Source organism: Apteryx rowi, unplaced genomic scaffold (genome assembly GCF_003343035.1).
Source record: "Apteryx rowi isolate R43461 unplaced genomic scaffold, aptRow1 scaffold_232, whole genome shotgun sequence".
In the NCBI taxonomy this organism is placed as follows: Eukaryota; Metazoa; Chordata; class Aves; order Apterygiformes; family Apterygidae; genus Apteryx; species Apteryx rowi.
Genome location: NW_020448664.1, coordinates 86,393 through 106,614, shown reverse-complemented (window position 1 = coordinate 106,614; position 20,222 = coordinate 86,393). Strand labels below are relative to the sequence as shown.

General features: G+C 48.2%; 1 protein-coding gene across 2 annotated transcripts in view; it reads left to right on the top strand.

The window, feature by feature from the left end:
* The first annotated feature begins 42 nt into the window (after nucleotides 1–42).
* Nucleotides 43–20,222, top strand: part of CREB3L1 (cAMP responsive element binding protein 3 like 1) — a 49,674-nt gene continuing 29,494 nt past the window's right edge. For both annotated transcript variants that reach the window (XM_026065867.1, XM_026065866.1), the window contains exon 1: nucleotides 43–150. In XM_026065867.1, the coding sequence (XP_025921652.1) occupies nucleotides 43–150 (108 nt within the window). The remainder of the gene's footprint in view (nucleotides 151–20,222) is intronic.

Genomic DNA, 20,222 nt, shown 5'->3' with positions numbered 1-20,222 from the left:
GGCGGAGCGCGGCGAGCCTCGGAGCCGCCCGCCGCGGGCACCATGGACAGTATCCTGGAGCCCTTCCCCGCCGAGCGGCTCTTCCCCGCCGGCGGCCCCGGCTTCCTCGACCTCGGCGACTTCAGCGAGGCGGATTTCCTCAGCAATGTGGTAAGGGGCGCCCCGGGCGGCCGCGACCGCCGGCAGCCCCCGCACGGTGTCCCCGGGCGGGCGGCGGCGGCAGCCCCGGCGGGGCGTCCCGGCGGGCGCCGGCGGCCGGGACGCGGCGCGCGTGGGGACTTGGCGCGTCTCTCGCTGCGCGCTCGGCTCCCGGGGCGGCGTGGCCCGCGGGTGCGTGTGCGTGTGCGTGGGTGCCTGCCCGGGGCTTGCGTGCACCGCGTGCCCGGCGCTGGATGCGGCGCCCCGGGGGTGCACGTACCTGGGGCGCCTGTCCTCCCGCTGCCCACGGCCGGCGTCTCCCGGGGCCAGCCCCGCGCCCCACTGCCCACAGGCATCGTGCAGCGGGGCACCCGAGGGTGCCCGCCAGAGACGCCTGCTGGAAGATAACTGTTTCTTCTTAAAATGCTCTTTTTTAAGACTCGTGCGGTCCAAGGGGGAGCGCACAACCTGCCGCAGCTCGGCTCGGACAGCACGGGAGGCACGGTCGGGTGGTGTCGGGAGACCTTTCGGCTCAATGCTTGTTTTCATGTGCTTGTAACTTTTTTGCAGAGTGGCATTTGGGAGATGAAGCATCTCCCGCCTGTTAAAGCTGGGATGATTTACTTCAGAGAGAAGGGTGAGGGGGGAAAAGTGACTTTGGAGAAAAATGTATCACCAGTCCCAAGAAACCAAAGGGGCATTGTTCACCTCTAAGGAAACTGCCCAGCCTCTCTGTGGAGTCATGCGAGTCCTGAGTCCAGCAGCTCCAGGAACACTGCCCCTAGGCTCTTTGCTGTCCTGCCTGAGCAATGAGCTGTGTTTTTGGTGGAAGCTTGTGCTGCAAATCCTGCTGCCCCTCTGCCAGGGAGGATGCTGCCTTGATGAAGAAGGGGAAGGGCTCCACATCATGGGTGGGTTGGGATGAGTGTGGGGGGGATCCTTCCACTCTCGGCAGGGAGGTACTGCCTTCACTCAGGGCTCCCTCAGCCTCTGAGCAGCTTCAGCCATGGGACAGTGCGCCTGCCATAGACCAGGCTTCCAGGCAGAGAGATTTTAGCCCTGACTTGTTATTTCCTTGCCACAATGCTGGCACCTCCTGTGTTCCCACTGCAGCACTATGAGTGTCTCTGAGCACCAACCTTGCAATGGGAGCAGGGGTGATGCCAGCACCATGATGCAGGAGCCGGAGGCAGGGAGAGGGGAGCTATAGCCATTAAGCACCTGATAAATCCACTTCTGCTTTCCTAAGCAGAAGCCTGAAGCCTTTTATACTGCCTCCCTTCTGAAGGAGATAGTAGAGAAGCAGAATTTGCATATATGTTAAGTGCACCACACTTGGTTTGTGGAGACACACTGGGTCTGGAAGAGAGATTATCAGCAGCCAGTCCTGTTTCTCAGAAATCTCACCAACTCCTAAGTTCCAAGATGCTGCTGTGCCTCAGGGATTGATGCCAGTTGGGGACTATGGGAGGCAGTAGGCTCTCGCCTTGTTCACAGAATTGCCAGTGGCAAGTCACCCTGAGATTGAATGCTTGCTTGCACTGTGAGGCCTTGTTTGCTCACATCTGAAAGGCCTGTTGTTATGAATCTTGTGTTTTCCCTAACTCCATCTACATCAAATGTGAATGAAGCTGTGCTGAAAGAGAAGTGCTTTATGCCAGGACCATTTATCCCCTTACCTACATGAAAATAATATGGAATGACATCAGTCCTTACCATGTAAAAAAGAAGCTTTTGTGTAAGAGTGCCATCTGGTGCCACCTGCCAGGACAGTGTGTTTAAAGTACGCACTGACCATGAAGAGGCTGGCTCTTTCCTGCCTCACTTAAATGGACTTTCTGCTTGCAATGCTGCTTCTCAAAGTAGCCTGCTCTGGTCTCCACTTTCATTAGGTTGCAGTGACTCTGGCACTGTTGTGCTCAACTTACCAGTAGAAAAAGAAATGCTTTGTGGTTTTTTTTTTTTCCCAACTGCCAGCACCATAAACTTTCCTGGAGTATGAGAGTCAAGCTGATACCTTTTCTTCCTGTATATGATAAATAGAAGAGATTCTGTAGCTGTTGCTCAGCTACCAAATCTGTTGATGATAATATGAGCCAGAACATAATATATCACTCTCTTTGTTCTAGTTCTGCATGATAGCATGGTGGAAAGGAATACACTCACATTTTGTTACTAAATTCAGCAGTTTTCATGGGACCTTGAAATCTTTTGAGATCCTCTCACATAGAGCTGTGCAGAGCATCACGGTGCACAATAGCGCTCAGAGTTGCCGGTGCCTTTGCTTCAAAGATGGGCAAACTTTTCCAGATATTGTTCAGCAAGTATTTTTTTAGAACAGGAATTTTGGTCAGTATGAAACTTTTTCTTAGGAAGATTTCTTCTGTTCAGAATTGAAGCAGAAAGAAAGAAAGGATGGATGAACCTTCATATTCCTTACTGACAAGGCCATGCTCATTTGGGATGAGAATTACATTGTTCTGAACTACTCTCCTTTCTTGAACACTGGTACTCTTAAGTAATCATCACGTTCTTTAAAAAATGATTCTCTGCATTGTTCATTTGATGGTGTGACAAACTGAAGTAATGACAGCACATCTGTAGATGCATCCTTGAAGAGGTCTGCGTGCTTGAAAAAGAAAAAAAATATTGGTTTGAATAAGTCTGGGGTTTGAATAAGCCATTCAGAGGGACCTAGACAGGCTAGAGGAATGGGCTGACAGAAGCCTCATGAAATTCAGCAAGAATAAAGGCAGTCTCCTGCACCTGGGATGGACTAACCCCCTGCACTGGTACAGGCTGGGCATGGACTGGCTGGAGAGCAGCTCTGCTGGAAAGGACCTGGGGTCTTGGCTGAGAGTAACTAAACATGCCAGCAGCAAAGGAGGCTAGTTAGCAGCATATCAGCAGGAGCACAGCCAGTGGGTACATAGAAGGAAGTGATTACCCCCTCTTTCCTTGGCAATTGTAGAACTGTATCTGAAATACAGCCTCCAGTGTTAATCCCTGATACCAGAAAGATGTTGATAAATTTGAGTGAGTCCAGGGGAGAGACACTAAGATGGTCAGGGGCAGGAGCACAGACCCTGTGAGGAGAGGCTCATGGAACTGGGCTTGTTCAGCCTGGAGAAGAGAAGGTTTTGGGGAGACCTAACGGCAGCCTGCCAGCACTTGTGAAGAAGTTACTGAGAAAATGGAGCCAGGCTCTTTATGTAAGCGCATGGCGGGAGGACGAGACTGGAACAGGGAAGGCTTAGACTGAGTACAAGGAAACAATTTCTCACTGTGAGAACAAATAAGAATGAAGCAGGCTGCCCAGAGAGGCTGCAGGAGCTCTGTCCCTCAAGGTTTCCAAGACCTGACTGGATAAAGCTTTGGGCAACCTGGTCTGTATTTAGTGTTGGCTCTGCTTTGAGCAGGAGGTTGGACAAGAGACCTCCTGAGGTCCCTCCCAACCCGCATGAGTCTCTGATTATATGATGTTTTGTTTTGAAAAACTTAACGAAAGTGGTGTCTACTTGTATTTGGAGAGGAGTTCCCCAAGGGACACAAAATGCTTCTTTTTAGTTCACTTAGCTTCTGCTAACAAGACTTATATACAATGACTGCTAACAACAATATCAGTCTTTTACTCAGGAAGCTGCTGACTGCTCTCAAACTTAGACAACTTCGTTCACCTTTTTTGCCAGAAAGAACCCATCATAAATAAGGCTAATTCTTCATGCAGTGTTTACTTATCAATTCCACCTGTCTGTCTCCTGTACAGTCCAAACCACCCTTCCATATTTCTAGTTGTTCTTGCTAGGATCCATCTATTCACTTACAGTCTATTATAGCTGCAATCAGAGAGCTCTTTCATTCTCTCTCAGCTCTTATCAGCATTGTGAAACTCTTCAAAATGCTTATCTTTTGAGTCAGATTCACCACTATGTTCCACTAGGTTTATGATACTCCAGTGTCAGAATGAAGCCAGGATAAACCAGCACAACAGGATGTGCATGTTTCTTTTTAACCCTATACCCCAGTGAGTTTGGTTTTTCCTATGTTTCTGTATTTTATAGTATGAAAAATATCTTCAAAGGTGGCTTTGAAGGTTGGATGTTCATGTAAACACAGCTTTGTTTTTGATTCTATGCTTTTCAAAGCATATTCTGTATCTCCTTCTAAAAAGGAGACTTCAAGACAAAAAAAATAGTCTACATGCTAGGTGAGTTCTCGCCTGTTAGAAGTTGCAAAATGGAAATTCAAAATGTCTCAGTAGTCTTAACCAAGCTCTTTGGGTGAATGCACTGCAATGTGCTCCTTCATTGTGTGATACTGTAAGCCAAGGCAATGTGACAAGCAGTGTCTTCTGGAGCCTACTAGGATATAGCAGAATGGCAAAAGAACTTGCTTGTCTTTGTAGGCTGCTCCTTGGGTGTAAATTGGGTTTTGTGCCTAATGTCTGCTCTTTCCATTAATATTGTCATAGCCCACAGAGAGCAGGAAGGTAGCTGGACTGTATATAGTGAGCAAGCTAAAAGCAGTGTTGGCAGAACTCGTAGAGAGAGCTTCCCCTGAAGGTAAATACAAGCTATTCATTGTGGTTGACTGTCACTCTTGCAAAAGGCCTGTACGCACTTCTATTCCTCTTATGCCTACTAAACAGACATAAAGAGCACTTAAGTGGTGCTTAAGTCTTTTGCTGGCCTTTGAGTTTCATGCTATGTAAGCTCCCTCCCAGCATTTCTGCACATTGTGAGGATGAAGAACTCAGGCAGATTTTCTCATCCATTTCTTATTCTTTCCAGCTGCTACAGAAGGAAGCTCAGCTGTAATGGGAGGCAGACATCTGTCTCTGGGATTGATGGTAGTCCTGCATGGGGACACATGCAGAAAGTATCACAGCCTTTTGTTCCCTGCACATAGTAAAGTTTGGTCAGTGAGACATCCCTGTCTAGTCAGCCAAGTACTGGGCAAGGCAAGACTTTTTTCTTTAAATTTTGCTTAGAACTTGCCAGTCAGAGATTCCTGTGGGATCTGGACTGCAGATACAGAGAGAACTGGCATGGCCATCAGACCTGGCCTGAAGAAAATGAATCTTAAAATAATAGTTCCCAGATTTTCCTTATTTCACAAGTCTCTCTGGCTCTATCTCATAGTTCCTCCACCTCATCTCCAAGTTGCTCCTAGTCATCTTGTAGCTGGACTTATATCTGCAGAGGTCCAAGAAGCAGGATGAAAACAACAGTTGAACACAGCAGTTCCTGGGGCTCTGAGCCTACATCATCACCACCACAGGAAATGTATTTTCATTTTGGTAATGAAGAAGGGGAGAGATGTGAACTTCCTTTAGAAGCCTCTAGGCAAATACTCCCTCCACAGCAACTGGGGATCATTTTTGTATCCCTCTATCCAGAAAGAAACTGAGAAACATTTGGAATACTCTACCTGAATAAAAATATTCACCTATTGGACAACTGCCAGTACATGCTGGGGATCTGCTGCCCAAAACGCTCATCTCAGCCAAAGCTGAAGAACTCTTTAGTTACACTGATAGACCCAAGGTAAGAGAGAGATTATAATTCAGAGTAGGAGCACAGAAAGGCATGTGTCCAAAAAAGGGTTAAACAATCATCTTGCTGGGGAGAAGCAGGAAGGACTTTGGTGAAAAGCTTGCAGAGTAAACAAAGGCAACATTTGGCAGGGGGGGAAGCACATCTGTGCATACAGTCCACTCCCCCCAAGGGTGTCAGCAACACCAGCTGGGAGATGCTGGAGATGTGCACAGCTCCAGCCATGTCTGCCAGGCAGTCACCATCCCCTCTGGCATGTGGCAATCACTCACTGCCACCACTGCTTTCAGAAAGAAGGAAACCTGAGGTTCTTATCTGTGCAGACCAGGCTGTGGAAAACCTCTGAGGTTATCTACCAGCCCACTGGATCTCCTCCTGGTACCAGTGCTGAGTGCCTCAAGCATGGCCTATTTGACTGGGACAACCAGGGAACTTGTCTTGGCAATGCTTGTGCCAAGAGAAGTGCCATATCCCATTCTTTAGCAAAGTAATCCTCCCTACCCACCACTCTCACACAGGAGTGTGCACATGCAGCAAGGGAGGGCATGGGCCAGCCTGGTGGCCTGTGAGCCCCCAGCAGGGTGGCAGGGGGCACCCCAGCCTGGCTGAGGTGCTGAGTGCTGGGGCAGTGGGTCCTGCCATGCCACACCATGAGGCACAACGAGCAGGCTGGGAAGAATATTTTGGGGCAGGAAAATACACAACCAGCATTTTGCCCTCATCAGGTAACTTGAATATCTTAGGAGATTTTAGCAGTGCTCCTGGTCACCTGTTAGCTGTTTATTAGAAAGTTTTGGGTCCTGAGGAGCATCGGGACGTTGGGATATGCCTTGGTGCCTGGTGGATTCTGAATACTATGCCATGAGAGTTGGGTTCATCAACGCAAAGTGCATTCTGCTGCCCAGGAGCCCATCCGGCACTGTGCTGGTCCTGCTGAAGACTGCAATGGAGCTGGTAGAGAGGGTGAATTTACTTGTAGTCACAAACAAGGAAAGAAGAGATTTTTCTGAAGCAGACCCTTCAAGGGAAATTCTAGAGAGTGATTTCATAGCTACAGATGGAGTCTCACTATTCAAAATACCTCACACTCCTGTGTTTCCTTTGAGAAATGTCTGGTCCAGGGCTCACAGAATCCCAGAATGGTTGAGGTTGGAAGGGACCTCTGGACATCATCTAGTCCAACCCCCCTGATCAAGCTGGGTCACCTAGAGCACGTTGCCCAAGACCATGTCAAGATCTCCAAGGATGGCAACTCCACATCCTCTCTGGGCAACCTATTCCAGTGCTCTGTTACCTCACAGTAAAGAAGTTTTTCCTTATGTTCAGATGGAACTTCCTGTGTTTCAGTTTGTGGCCATTGCCTCTTGTCCTATCACTGGGCACCACTGAAAAGAGTCTGGCTCCCTCCATTTGTTCTCAGCACATCCCCCTAAGTTTTAGGACTGTAGTATTTAGTTAGCGTTTAGCATATTATTTATTCACTATTTGAAGAATTCTTGTAGTGTAAAGAAAGTGAATGAAAATACATCACTCTCTGGTAGCATCTGATAGTGTCTCCATGACAGCCACATGGCAGGTTCTCTTCTCATAGCCACATGTTTAGATTGTGCTTGATATGAAGATTTGATTCTCAAGACTGGTTTATATCATTGCATTTTAGCAAAGGGATATGTCAACCTGCCAAAGTCTGTGCATCCTTCATTAGTTTGTCCTGTTGTAGAGAGTCCATCACAGGAAACCAGATGAGATGGTAACTCTCCTTGCTGCAGAGATATAGGGGAACAGGCAGAGCACTAATGAGAAAGTGGATTGTTATAACTCAACTAAGAAACAGCTAAGAGCTATCTTTCAGACTGATTTGGCTGGGAGACTTCCCAGGGAAACTCCAGTTATGTGCTAAGGGGTCAGATACAGTCACCAATCCCTCACCGATCCTTGTGCTCACATTGTTCCTCTGCAAGAGAGGTATCTCTTGGAGGGGCCAAGTGTGTTAGTTCTCAGTTCCAAGCCAGTCTCAGTCCTGGCATAACCACATCCCACACATGCCTGCTTCTCTTGTACCTTCTGCTAGAGACTGTATTTTCCCCTCTTTGCTCATTTGAACTGCTGGGACTTCATGTCTGCCTCGGAGATGAGAAGTGATAGTGAGGGTGGATCCAGGGCGGTGCTTCTCGGCTGTCCCCCAAGCTGGCATGGTGGCTGTCCTGCTGCAGGAGGTGACTTCTGCACATGCTGCTTAAACACAGCTGGGAATCCTCTGCCCCAAATCATCCTGAAATTGCACTCAATAGTGTTTTCAGCCTGGCGATAGGACAGGATGGTGCTTGCAGGAGCCCTTTTCTCACTCTTTCCTGTCTTTGGATCTCAGCTTGTGTTGTGAGTTGTTAGATGTTTTCTTAGGTTGCTGTCTGCATGTTTTGCATCAGCCCTCAGAGCAGAAATAGCTGAAAGGATGTGAGGAACCCAAGGGCAAGGCCAGAGCAGCAGGGGCTGCAGGCAGTATGCTGAAAGGCAGGCTGTGTCTTTCAACCCAGTTGCTCCCCACGTGTCTGCTGTGCAATGTTTACAGCTGTCTAACCTATTCCCGGCTGCTCAAGAAAACAAACTTTTGCTTTGCCTCTCCTGTAGGGACACATCATTTATGATTTTCCTTTCCTGTAGTCTCTTGAGCTTACCTGAACTCTCCAGCTGTTCTCCTCTCACCCATCCCTTTCTCACTTTTTTATCCACCGTCTCTTCTCTTTCTTTGCCATCTCTGCTTTTATCCCTTTTTCTTAAATCTGTTAAAGGCTGTCTGTCTTTGAAGTCATCTGGAGATGCTCTGGTCTTGTCAGTGTTCAAGTGACAGATGCTTGACACTGATCTTGATGTGTTGTTCATTCTCATGAAGTCTGTAAATCCACAGGCTCTTTCACTCCTTTCCTTCTCTTCCTTGTAAAAACACATCCTATTCTATCTTTTTGCTTTATAGGATTGCAGACATTGCTTGTACAGGATGGAAACAATGTGGATGGCTACTCTGATTGAAATCAGTGCGTCATTTAAACCAATACTAGGATAGCTGGGGTAGTTAGTACCATTTGTAGGGCTCTAATGTGATGTCTTGTATGAGGTCATTCGTTGTGATCACTGTCCTACCTATTTCAGAGGAAACTCACCCTTGACTACCTCAGCAAAGTTGCTTTTGGCTTCTTTACACCGTGACTTTGTCTTGACTAGGAAGAATGTTTGTTTAGGTTGGGTCTGGCTGACCTGAGTCAGGAAAGCCTGTTCAAAAATCAGTTATCAGTTTTCCTAGAATAGATGCAAAGTAACGTGTTCAGCTCAGCAATCTGTCAGGAACTTCTGTGCAACAGGAATGTCAGATTTCCCTTGGGAGGAACCTGGCAGCCAAGGCTGGAGGATAAATACAGTTTGGGCCAGTTACCAAGCATGTTACACAGCATGGAATGGGCTACAGCATTCATTTTAGGCACTCGTAGTTAGATTGTTAGGATTCCTCCTGCAGGTGAGCTTTTTTAGACCAATGTCCAAAGAAATTCCCTTGTGCTGAGCTCCCCCACCACAGTGTCACTGGAACAACTAGCTTTTCCTCCGGGATACCTCTGCAAGCCTAGGTGGGAGAATTTCAGCTCAGGAATAACACATCTCTGCTGACTGAAGCCCATGGATCCACCCTGTGAGCCTTCTCCTCCCTTTGCAGTATTTACAGCCCTCCATCTCCTGGGAGAGCTTTTCCCAACCAAAGGGGTACCTTGAAGCAGAAGGTGAGCAGGAGGAAGAAGAGGACCCAACTCCAGAGCCCTGATAGTTAATTGTTGCATGTCAGAACATCTTAATTTTAAACGAGCACCATAAATTCATGACAACTGAAGGAAAGAGCTGGGCAGGTGCTTTTGGCTGAGCTAACTGCTGCTCCAGGGGAGGGGTTGTAAGCTAGGCAGTTCAGGGAGGAGGGAGCTAGCTATGACATTTCTAAAGACCGTTGATGGAAGATTTCTTTCAAAGCCTTTTCAGTCTCTCAATCTGAGAGCCCAGGGAGTGCTGGAAATCTGGCTCTTCTTTCCAAGCAAATATGGCAGACTGGGAGTTGATGAGGTGCTGTTTAGCCACAAATATTGAATTGCCAATTGAATGATGTTGGGTTTGTTTGTTTTATTTTCCTTATGGACAGTGGTGCAGTGACTGGGATGTGAGGCTGTCGGAGACAGGAGAACTGTATTTTAGTCCCAGCCCTGCCAGTTACTTAGCATGTGATCTTCAGGATGTCACTTGCTACACTGCAGCTTTTGCTGTCTATAAAATAATGCACATCCTTATTCTCACTTGGGTCATGCAGTGCAATCAGGGGGTGAAACAGACTAATGAAATATTAGGCTGTGATGGGTTTTTGCTAGTGGATACCTGTCAGGAAAGGTTCGTAGGAGCTATTACTTTGCTTCCTGAGTCAAAGTCTCTTTGTATTACTTTGCAGCTATGGATGACACTTGCAACATTTTCAGTTTGACAGCTTCATCCTCAGCTGATGTCACCCCTATCCTTTGCCCCTTTCCTGTGCAGGACCCCTTTGGACTGTACACGTCTGATTCTGACCCCAGATGCTGTAAGCTAACAAGAGCAATCTTGCTGTGTTAGTCTGAATGACTAAGCTGGTCAGCATCAGGATTTAAACCAAAGTACTTGGCCTGCACTGTTGCTGGACTGGCCTCTTTGGGCCATACTAAAAACCAAACAATTTGTTCTTTATAAATTCAGTGAATGGGTTGTACTCATACCTCATCTTCCACTGAACAACCAGATCCTGGCTCAGTTGCAAAACCTAACTCCTTCCTGGGTTTTGGTGCAAGTGGCTGAGAGCACCCCATTACATTTCTGCCCAAAACTGCTGTTTGGTCAGGGCTGTGCTGAGTTCCCTGGCACCCAAAGAATGTCTAATCTGCTTTATATCTAAGAAGGAGGTAACAAGCTGAAAGTATCAGAATCTCATGGCTTTATCAGGGCCATGTCTGCCCCTTTCAGGCTTTCCTGCTGCTCAGTGCATAATTTAGCACTTTCCCCTTCTCTTTGGAGAGGTATTTTCCCCACAGTAAGTCTGTCTGGCCTGTGAAGTTAGGATTGCTATTGTCCACTTGGAAGAGTGATGCAAAGGTTGTTTTCCCATTCTCTGATTCCTCTTCTCCTCTCTAGGACTTGTCAAATAAAATTGGCAGCAGTGCAACAACTGGATTAGCATTAAATAATCAGCAAATGGCCTGCAGCTCTTTTTCAGACCCAGCAAAGCACACACATTTACTTCTTTTCTTACATGTTTTTTTGCCCTGTTTTTATCACAGTAGTAGAGAACTGAGTACCACATGCTGGTCTGGTCAACTCTGGGGACAGAACAGAGGGTGCTACAGTTTTTGTCACTAATTAGTACCAGGGTGATAGCTAGAGGCTGCAAGCTGCAAGAGCAAAACTCTTTTCTCCCTCCCCCCATCACTAGAGTCATGGCTGAGCAGTCCGTGGCAGCTGTAAGCAGCTGGGGTAAGCTGCAGCAGAGCGGGAGCACAATGCTCATTTCTTAATTTTCCTGTGTGCTCTAGGCACCAGGGGATCTGCCCTGGCAACCTCCTCCGTTGTAGCCAAGGGTTGAAATCCCAGGTGACATCAAGGCTTCCGGTGCTATGTCAACCCCAGCAGCAACACAGTGTAGTGAAGTCACCCAGTAGCCTAAATGTCTGTGAATAAGAGCCAGAGACCTGTGTCCTGACTAGTGCCCTGTCCACCGGTCTCAGTTGCCTTTCCGATATTTGAAGAAATTAGATTATGTAGAATTGCCAGAGGATTTATTTATTTATTCTGAGGGAAAGGGAAGAGGGAAAGAGGCCAAGAGGGATGGAGACTAGGGAAAGAGAGAGGGAAGAAAAAGTAAAGACAAGAGAGAGGTAGCTATGCAGTTAGCATTCCTAAGCCATCTGGACCTGTTGGCATGGCCCCAGCTGGACAGGCTCACAGGTTTATCCATAGCATGATGTAATCTCCATCGTCCAGCTTTTGATTTTTCTCCTTGCTCTGGATGGCTTCATATCTGGTGCATGTCTGGAGTGGGCATTTTGATTTCCTGTTGCTATTTGTGGACTTTTCCTGGCTGATCCTCAAGAGCAGCTCAAGCAGTTTGCATTCCTCAAGCTGAAGAAGCAAATGCCATCCCGCCGGAGCGGAGGCTAGCTTTAGCCAGCCTGTCCACCAGGGAGCGGCAGCCCTGCACAGGGGGCCAACTGTGGTTTGCACTATGCCGCGGGCTGGAGAGAGGATGACACCTCTGCCTGGTGCTTGGACCGCTGCTGCTGAGCTCTGGAGTAGGCCAGCCTTCAGCACCAGCAAGAGCAGGGCTGTGGAGAGAGCCTGGCGGACCATCAGTTTCCTGCCTCTTGTGGGCTTCCCCTGTCTGCTTATTCTTGCAGGAGAACGGAAGGAAGGAGAATTTTATTTGGCCCCAGACCTATTCCTCCCTCTGGTAGATGTGAGCAAAAAGCAACAGATGATCTCAGTCCCTCTCTCTTGCTGATTACAGCACACGGGAGCTCAGCGCTCCTGGCTGCTCTGTGAATCAGGTGGACTTCCCAGGAACATGGGAAGGGGACTTAGGTGAGGATGTGGTCTGGAGCTGCCCCGTGTGCCAGGCACTCACCCTTGCTAGACTGAGGACTGCAGTCCCTGTACCTCTATCCCTCAGTGCCATTTCCTGGGTGCAGTGTTGTAGGGAGGGCACAGGCATGCTGCTTGAGGCAGTGCAGTCTCATGGGTGGGAGCTAGGCTTGGGTTTCCTCCATGGTCTGTCAGAGACTGGTCACGCCCCACCAAGGTAAGCCATTTCCTTCTCCCTCAGTCCTTCCCAGTCCACAAAATGGAGAGGGTTTACAATTCCACCTCCACAACTACACACTGTTTTAACATCTTTAAGATAAAAAGGCCACACAGGAGCAAAGTGTTCTTATTCACATAAATTCAAGGTGTGGAGGGGCAAGTAGTAGAGCCATAGGTCCCCTTCTGACTTCAGACATAGAGCAACCCCCAACATTCCATATGGCTGGACAGATCTGTGATGCCCAGAGGATGAAGATGGGATTTCTCTGGTGTACCACTGCTGCAAGTAAACCTCAAACACAGTTAGTTATACAAGGGACCTGCTTCAGAGAATGCTGCTTTCTGCTCTGACTCAAGAGATGTGGGTAGCTGTATGAGGAGCCATTAGGCAATAGTCTGACGATAACACACAGTATTCCCTCATGATGCCTCATCCTGCCCACATGCCTTGCTTAGCTTTGTTTCCTCCAGGAGCTTGAGGACAGGGAAGCTGAGCAGAGTGACCTCCAGGGAGCAAAATTCTCCTCAGCAGAGAATTCCACTGCCTGATTCAGAAGTTGTCCAGGTTGCATCCAGAGGGAGCAGAGCTCTGCTTTCAGTAATACCCCAGGGCTGGCCTGGCCACAAGGGCTGGGATGGACTTACTGGAACCACACAGCTGAGCTTTTCCACCCGACTCAGCTCTGCTGAGTGAGAGTAGCTGAAGAAAACGATGGCCTCTTTATAAACTGACTGGCAAAACTCTTGCATCTCTCCTGGGAGCAGGCCAGGGATTCTGAGTCATTGCTTAAGTTGGTTGCAGCCAAGGTAATCTTACCCAAGACATTAAGAGAGAGAAGGAGAGATCCACCCAGGAGTGCCAACAGAAAGAGAAGTAATCATAACCATAATTAATAATAATATAATGATGAAAAGATTCAGAAATGCACTGCTCACTCCAAAAATAAAACTTGAGGACAATTCAAATGCCGTAAAGAGAAGAAAAGAGCCGAGAAAGACTGTCAAAGCCTGCATGTCAGCTGCAATGCAGGGAGCCCTGTCCAGCTGGCCTTGGTTCAAAGAGCTCCTATTGTCCAAGAGCATTTCCAAGACACCATTCAAAACTTTCAGAAAATGAACCCAAGATGCAGGGTGAGATTTATCACACAATAAAAGCAAGCCAGATGTGTGCACCCTTTTACAGAAGGGAGGAAGGCAATGGGGGAGCAAAGCAGGGGAGAATCAGGCTGCAGAGGTTTGAGTGAAGAGGGTTGCATGAGAAGGGTCTGGTGCTGTGAGTACCCACACAGGACCAGGGGCTGGGTGCTTTTGTGCTGGGGCGCAAAATGGGCACTTGTGAAGAATTTCATACATAAGCAGAGCTCCATACTCAGGAAAAGCCACTTGCCGTTGCAAGTAAGGGGCAGCAGGGGCAGATTTCACTGATCCTTTTTCTCTTCTATTGCACATAAAGCATCCATTGATACTAAGAGCCTATCATTGCTCCTGGTCCTGGATGATATACCTGTTCAATAAGGCTGTATCTGAAAGGATGCCCAGAAGCCAAAACACTGTAGATTTGGTCTTAATATTCTAGCAGCCTTTGTTACTTTTTTGCAGCACTAGCTGCCATGGCACAGTCACAACTTCTTTTCCCACAGGAATCACTCAGTTCCTGTGCTTTGATTATGTTAAAATCCAACAATTAATTATACAGAAAGATAATTTAATCTTTCAATCTGCTGCTAACATTGATTTGTATGACTACAACCTGCCATCACTAAACAGATATCCAAATTCTCTCTGCTTGCAATGAGACCAGCACTGTTTTTGCTGTTTGCAGAATAACCTGTTAGCATGGCTATGCCATACTCCACTCCACAGATTAAAAGGTGACTTGTTTTTCTTCTGAGGAAGATCTCTGGTAGTAAGGGCTTGTTCATCTAACAGCAAAAAGCCTGAGAAAGCCCTTTGTCTGAAAGCTTAAGCTAGACAACTCACTGTTTGAAATGACTCATACGTTTGGTGAGTGTATTTAGCTTCTACAACATTTTTTTTTTAGAAAGAGGTGGATTTATTTGAAGTCTTTAAACTGAGACTAGATGTAGCTCTGTTGCAGATGAAGACCTGCAGGAGCCATGAATAAAGCCCCTGCACTTAGCTATGTAAGGAACCATATTTGCATTTATCAGAACAGTTCCCTCCGGCCCTACAGCCTGTGAAACTAACCATCAGCTCCTTCTGCAGCCCCAGGGACATCAGCAGAATGTAGTCTGAAATCCACAGGTTTCTGCAGAGACCCTGCAATGCTGGAGCACAGGTGCTTGGCCCAATCCAAGACACAGGAGCTTTCCAAGGGGGTATAATAGGTTTACTGTCTTCATAGGAATATGGAATCTCTTCTTCCCAGGAGAAGCTTCTGACTTTCCTTGAGCAAACGATCCCAGATACCTTCAGGTTTCTATTTCTTTTCACCAGCTAGAAACATGAGTAAGAGGGAACTCAGGTCCCAGCTGCAGGGCCTTGTCATGGCGAAATCCTGCTCAGTAAGGGTATGGCTGGAGAAGAAAATGTTGGGAAGGCCTTGACACAGGCTGCCTTTCTCCTTTGGTACCGATTTTCATCCCATGGCTGATGAGACTGAGCTATCTCCAACCATCAGATCTGCATCCCTGTCTTTGGAGATGTAGGGCTTTGACATCTCACTAACATCACAGCCTTCATTCTCCCTATTAATCCAGGCTGCCGCAGGAGTGACGAACAGCCTGTCTGAGGGGTGTTACCACCTTTGCAGGGCTAGGAAGGATTTCCCCATTCTCCAGAAACTCTTGCTTCTTCAGCTCCACCACTGAGATGAAAATGATAGCCTCAGAGTTGGAGTTGAAGTTTAATTTCCTATCTGCAGCTCAGGGCACAGATTTTCCACTGGGATATTGGCAGGAGGTCAGAAATCTGCATTCCAAGCTGAATTGCTTTGAAAACAGTCCTGGTGCCCAGAAACAGGAACGTCTCTCTCACACACACACGCACACGCACACACAGTTGCCTCCCCCTCCACCCAGGCTCATGCAGGGCTCCCTCCATGCCATGATGCATGCATGTATCACATCGCCAAAGCCATTAAACAGTTCAGCAGCTGGTAGGACCCCACTCAGCCTGCTGGTTGCATAACCCAGCTGACAGCAGCAGCTCCTGCTCAGCCTGGCCACTGAAGAAAGTCCCTGCTCTTGCTTCTCACAAAATTTGGGGTGAAAACCTCTCACGTGCCTGAATCACAGTTCATCTCTACCCTGGTCCAGACCTACCTCCTCTGTAATTGCCCTTTACAAAGTCCCAAGGAATGAAAGCCACCACTAATTTTTGGTGTTATCTGCATGCCTTCGCTTTTGGACTTGAACTGAGTATGACTATCTTCCTTTTCCAAGGCCTGCTTTCTTTATGGCTCTCCTGGGACCCACCAGGGGACAAAATGTGAATTATCTTTGATTTTGCTCTCTGGGTATTAAAGAGAAATAGTTTCAATGAGACAAATGAAGCTGATCATAAAGATAATACAGATTTTTCCTCCTGCTCTGGTTATCTCCTGAAGTAGATTTCTTCTGTCTCCCAGGGCATCTTTCTTATTGTTGCTTAGGCTGCCTTTCAAGCAATGTGCAGAACAAAAGGCCCATAATAACGTGAGGATGACAGGCTGCGTAAGAGTAGAGGTCTGCCTACTCTGGTGGCTCCAATCCAACACTGGACAGGGCCAGAAGCTTCCAAGAAAGGTGGAAGAAATAGTGGAGTGGAGTTTATTGCAGTTCATTTCCACTATGGAATAAACTTCTCTATCCCACTGACTAGTAACTGGCTTGTGCGATTGCACCTCTCTCATTTATTTTTAATTGTAATGAATGTTTGTGCTGTATTTCATGTCTTTTCAGAATCTTGCAAATTCAGCTTCACTACAGCATGGCAATATACTTCACACAGAGACATGCAGAGCAAAGCAGTATTTTCTTTTCTGTGCCCAGCCTGCTGCCTTCTGTTATGCCATGTATCCCTCTCCTCCAAGACTATATTGAGACACAAACAGGTGCTCCCAGGTCACTGACTTCAGGCACTCTTTTAAACCACAGATTTTTCCTTGTGTCTTTAGCCTTCTCAGATCCCTAATCATTGGAGCTGACATTCTCTGCATCATTTCTGTCATGCCCTGTCCTTATGGAGACCCTGTTATCAGAAGGGAACTCAGATGAAGCCCTTCCATAGCATGGCATAATCTTATTCAAAGTATTGTCCCTAACCCATTTCTTATGCATTCTAGTCTTTTGTTCACTGTTTTGACTTTCACTGTGCATCAAGCAGAACTTTTCCCTAAATTGTCCTGGCAGACCTGCCACAAACAATTAAATCCATGTGGACTTTCTCTAGGCAGATTTTGCTTTTAGATTTGCAGGGTTGGGCCTCAGCTGCATCTTTAGGTTGTACAGGGGTGCTGCTTGCAAATGTGTACGGCTGCTGAAATCCAACTGCATTCTGGCTACCATGCCTTTGTGGGGACTGAGGAAGGATGTGTTTGGGCTTTGCAAAGGGCAAGCCTGGGTGGAGGTGCATCGGGGTAACACAGAAGATAGTGCCTTCTCCAAGCTGGTGGATTATATTTTCACATCTCACAACATAAAGCTCCAATTAACCCCTCCCCTTGCTACAGCAGCTGAAAGATGCATGGGCCTCCTTCACTGCACAGAATTAGGGTATGTCTGGGAACCTGTTGCAAACTCAGCTGAGGCTGCCAAGGTAACACAAAGAGGTAAAGCACCAATTCAACAAAAGGGCAGAGAACTATCCTTCACCTGAGAGCAGTAATGGTTACACAGCTTCTTTTTCTCATAGCTACTGCTCATACAAAGTCTCTGTCCAGGGACTGTGCTGTCTTGGGGCTTGGGGGAGGGCAAAGAAGAAGAGAAGACCCTGGAGAGCTTGCCCCAGGGTTACCTGTATTCCTGTGGAGAACGACTCTATTCAAACATGGCCCATCTGCCACCATGACTCAGAAATAAAGGCTGCTTTGTTTGGTAGTAGGCAGGTCTACAGTTCTCAGAGCTCAAGAAAGGCCTTGAAGCCCAAACTTTTTATATATCTTTCATGGACTCCTAGACACAGCCCCCAAATCCTCTGCCAAACATGGGTTAAGAATATCTGATCTAAATGTTTCATTTTGAGAGGGTTGTGTACACTTCTGAGTATGGCTTAAGTCCTGCTCTGACTTTTTTTGCCCAAGTCAGCTGCAAGCAAGTTGTAAGCCAAAGGAAATTTTGGATGTTCATTGCATATGTAGTGTACACGCAGCAAAAGCTAGCTGGAAAGCAGAGGCATTCCTCTTATCCTCCAGGGTGCTGCTGCTGGGAGGAGAGATGCTCCTGTCTCTGCAGACTCAGCTAGTCTCGTGCAACAGACAAACTACATATTCTAGCTATCTTCCACCCCGGGGCCAGTGGAGCCTTGTCTGCCCTGGTGGAATCTGACATGTTCACCCTCCTCCCTCGCACATACATACCTCCTCAGCCCACTGCGCCTGTGGCTCCAGGGCACACAGATGGCCACACCGCTATGCCATTTGCCTTTTGATTCCTCTCATGGGGAGGGGGGGCTCTGCCCTGCCCCACAGCCATTCACTTAGTAGGGTGCTTCCAGTCCCTTCCCCATCATCACTACTCACAGCCAGTTGCTAATCCCATTTATGCTAAGCAAACCAAACCCAGATATTAATATACTACTGTCCTTAACTTCTCTGCGATTGTAATAGCAGGTGCCTTTAGTGCCTCTTTCAGGGCTACTGGGAAATCTACTCATGGACTGGGAGATTGCAGCTTTCCATATACCTTTTTTCTCATTTCTTGTGCTTCGGGGATAAAAATATTTAAGTTAAAAACCAAACTGTCTCTGCCTCTCACTCCCCCTGTGTCTGGGTGTCTCCCAAATTCTTCCCCAATGAATGGCAGACTTGAAAAGTTCGAGCTTGGTATTACATGACTGTGATTGCAGCCACAAAATTTTGATGTGGTCTGTATTGTGTGTGCTTTTAACAGTATCATACATTCTGTCGGCTGCTTTTCTTTCCACTGGGGTTGTGGGGGAAGAGGAGAAAAATAGAAAAGCTTTGTGTCTGATATAGAAGTCACTGCAAACCGTGGGAGTGGTATGTACCAAAAGTGGTAAGTCAGTGGAGCTCCTGGAGAGACTGGGACTACCTCCTTTCAGAGACTCATTAAGTCCCAGGGTGAGAAAGAGCCAAGAACATGAAGGGGCAAAGAATCAAGGTCACACACACATGTAATAGTCCCCGGGATAAATGAAGCCACATTATGGTTCAGCTCATTTAGGGGAAAACAGTACCAGGTGCTAGACACAGAGTATTATTTTTAATATTTTGTGTATTTTGGGCCTGGATCTCTGAGCTCCAGTGTTGGATCAGCAAGTCAGAGAGGACTACGAGTCCATTATAAAAAGAGGATAGTGGGACAGGTAGCAAGCCCAGTTGGTGTAGCAGCAACAGAGCCCACATGGTCCCTGCGTGAGGGCAAGCGAGTGCACAACACTGACCAAGTGAACTTCAGGCTTAAATACTTTACAAAAGCAAAGCCACACACTTCTAAAACAAAGAGCAAAGCCTGGGAGAACTGTGCCCTGGTTGGAGTCCCAGGGGGGTAGAGTCTGAACTGGATTTCTATGATCTCCCTCCCCCCCACAGAGATTAATTGTTTCATGTTTGTATTCCCCAGTGGATGAAGGGGGGACGGCTCCTGCTGTATATAATTTGTACTAACATCCTCTGTCAGAGAGGAGGACAAGGTCCTGGAGGGGTTTACATGAGGGCTAGCTTTCCCTAGCCATTTGCTCAGGCAAAAYGGTTGGGAGCCTTCGAGCCAAGGCTGAGTGACCCTTAGGAGTGCCTTGTATGATACAGGACAGTTGCTCTCCAATCCCTCCACTGTAGAAACAGTCTCAAACACCATAAGCTTTAATGCACCCAAGATGACCTGTATCGACGGCAGTGTGGCGCTTTGGAGATGCAGGGACTGTTCTGTTTTAGACCCAACTGTCCCCAGGAAGCACTGCCAGGGAACTGGGAGGCTGTGCTCGCTTGGTGCAGCGCTGAACCGCCGAGTTTGTCGCTTTGGCAGTTTGCAGCTGGTTAGTGGATATGTTGTGTGAGCCGGCTGCAGGGCTGCCTTCCCACCCCACCCCCACGCAAGCACAATGACTCAAAGCCTCGGACTCCTGGGCCTCGGGGAGCCCAAGGTCTCCGGGTAGGAAAGTGAGGCAATGCTCGTCTGCCAGTGAAAATGCCTAACCACAGCCACGGGGCCCCAGCCGGCCACGGCTGGGGGCTGCAGGCAGCGGCAGGGCCACGGCAGGCTCCTGCGCGAGGGCAGCTGCCAGGCTTGCCAGCCTCGCCCCACTGCACAGGCGGCCACAGGGTGGAAACCCGGGGTGCAAGGGGGAGGAAGAGCCCCTTCCTCGGGAGCCTTGCCCCACTGCCTCGGCCGACGCGGGGCTTCCGGAACCTTCCTCACCTCCTCGCCCCCGCCCAGCGCCGCGGCCCCACAGAGCCCAGCGCGAGGGGTGACACCCGGGGGGGCGGCAGCCTGGCCGCCGAGGCGGCCCGGGCTGCGCTGAAGACGCACCGCCACAGCGCCCGGAGGCGCGGGGAGCGGC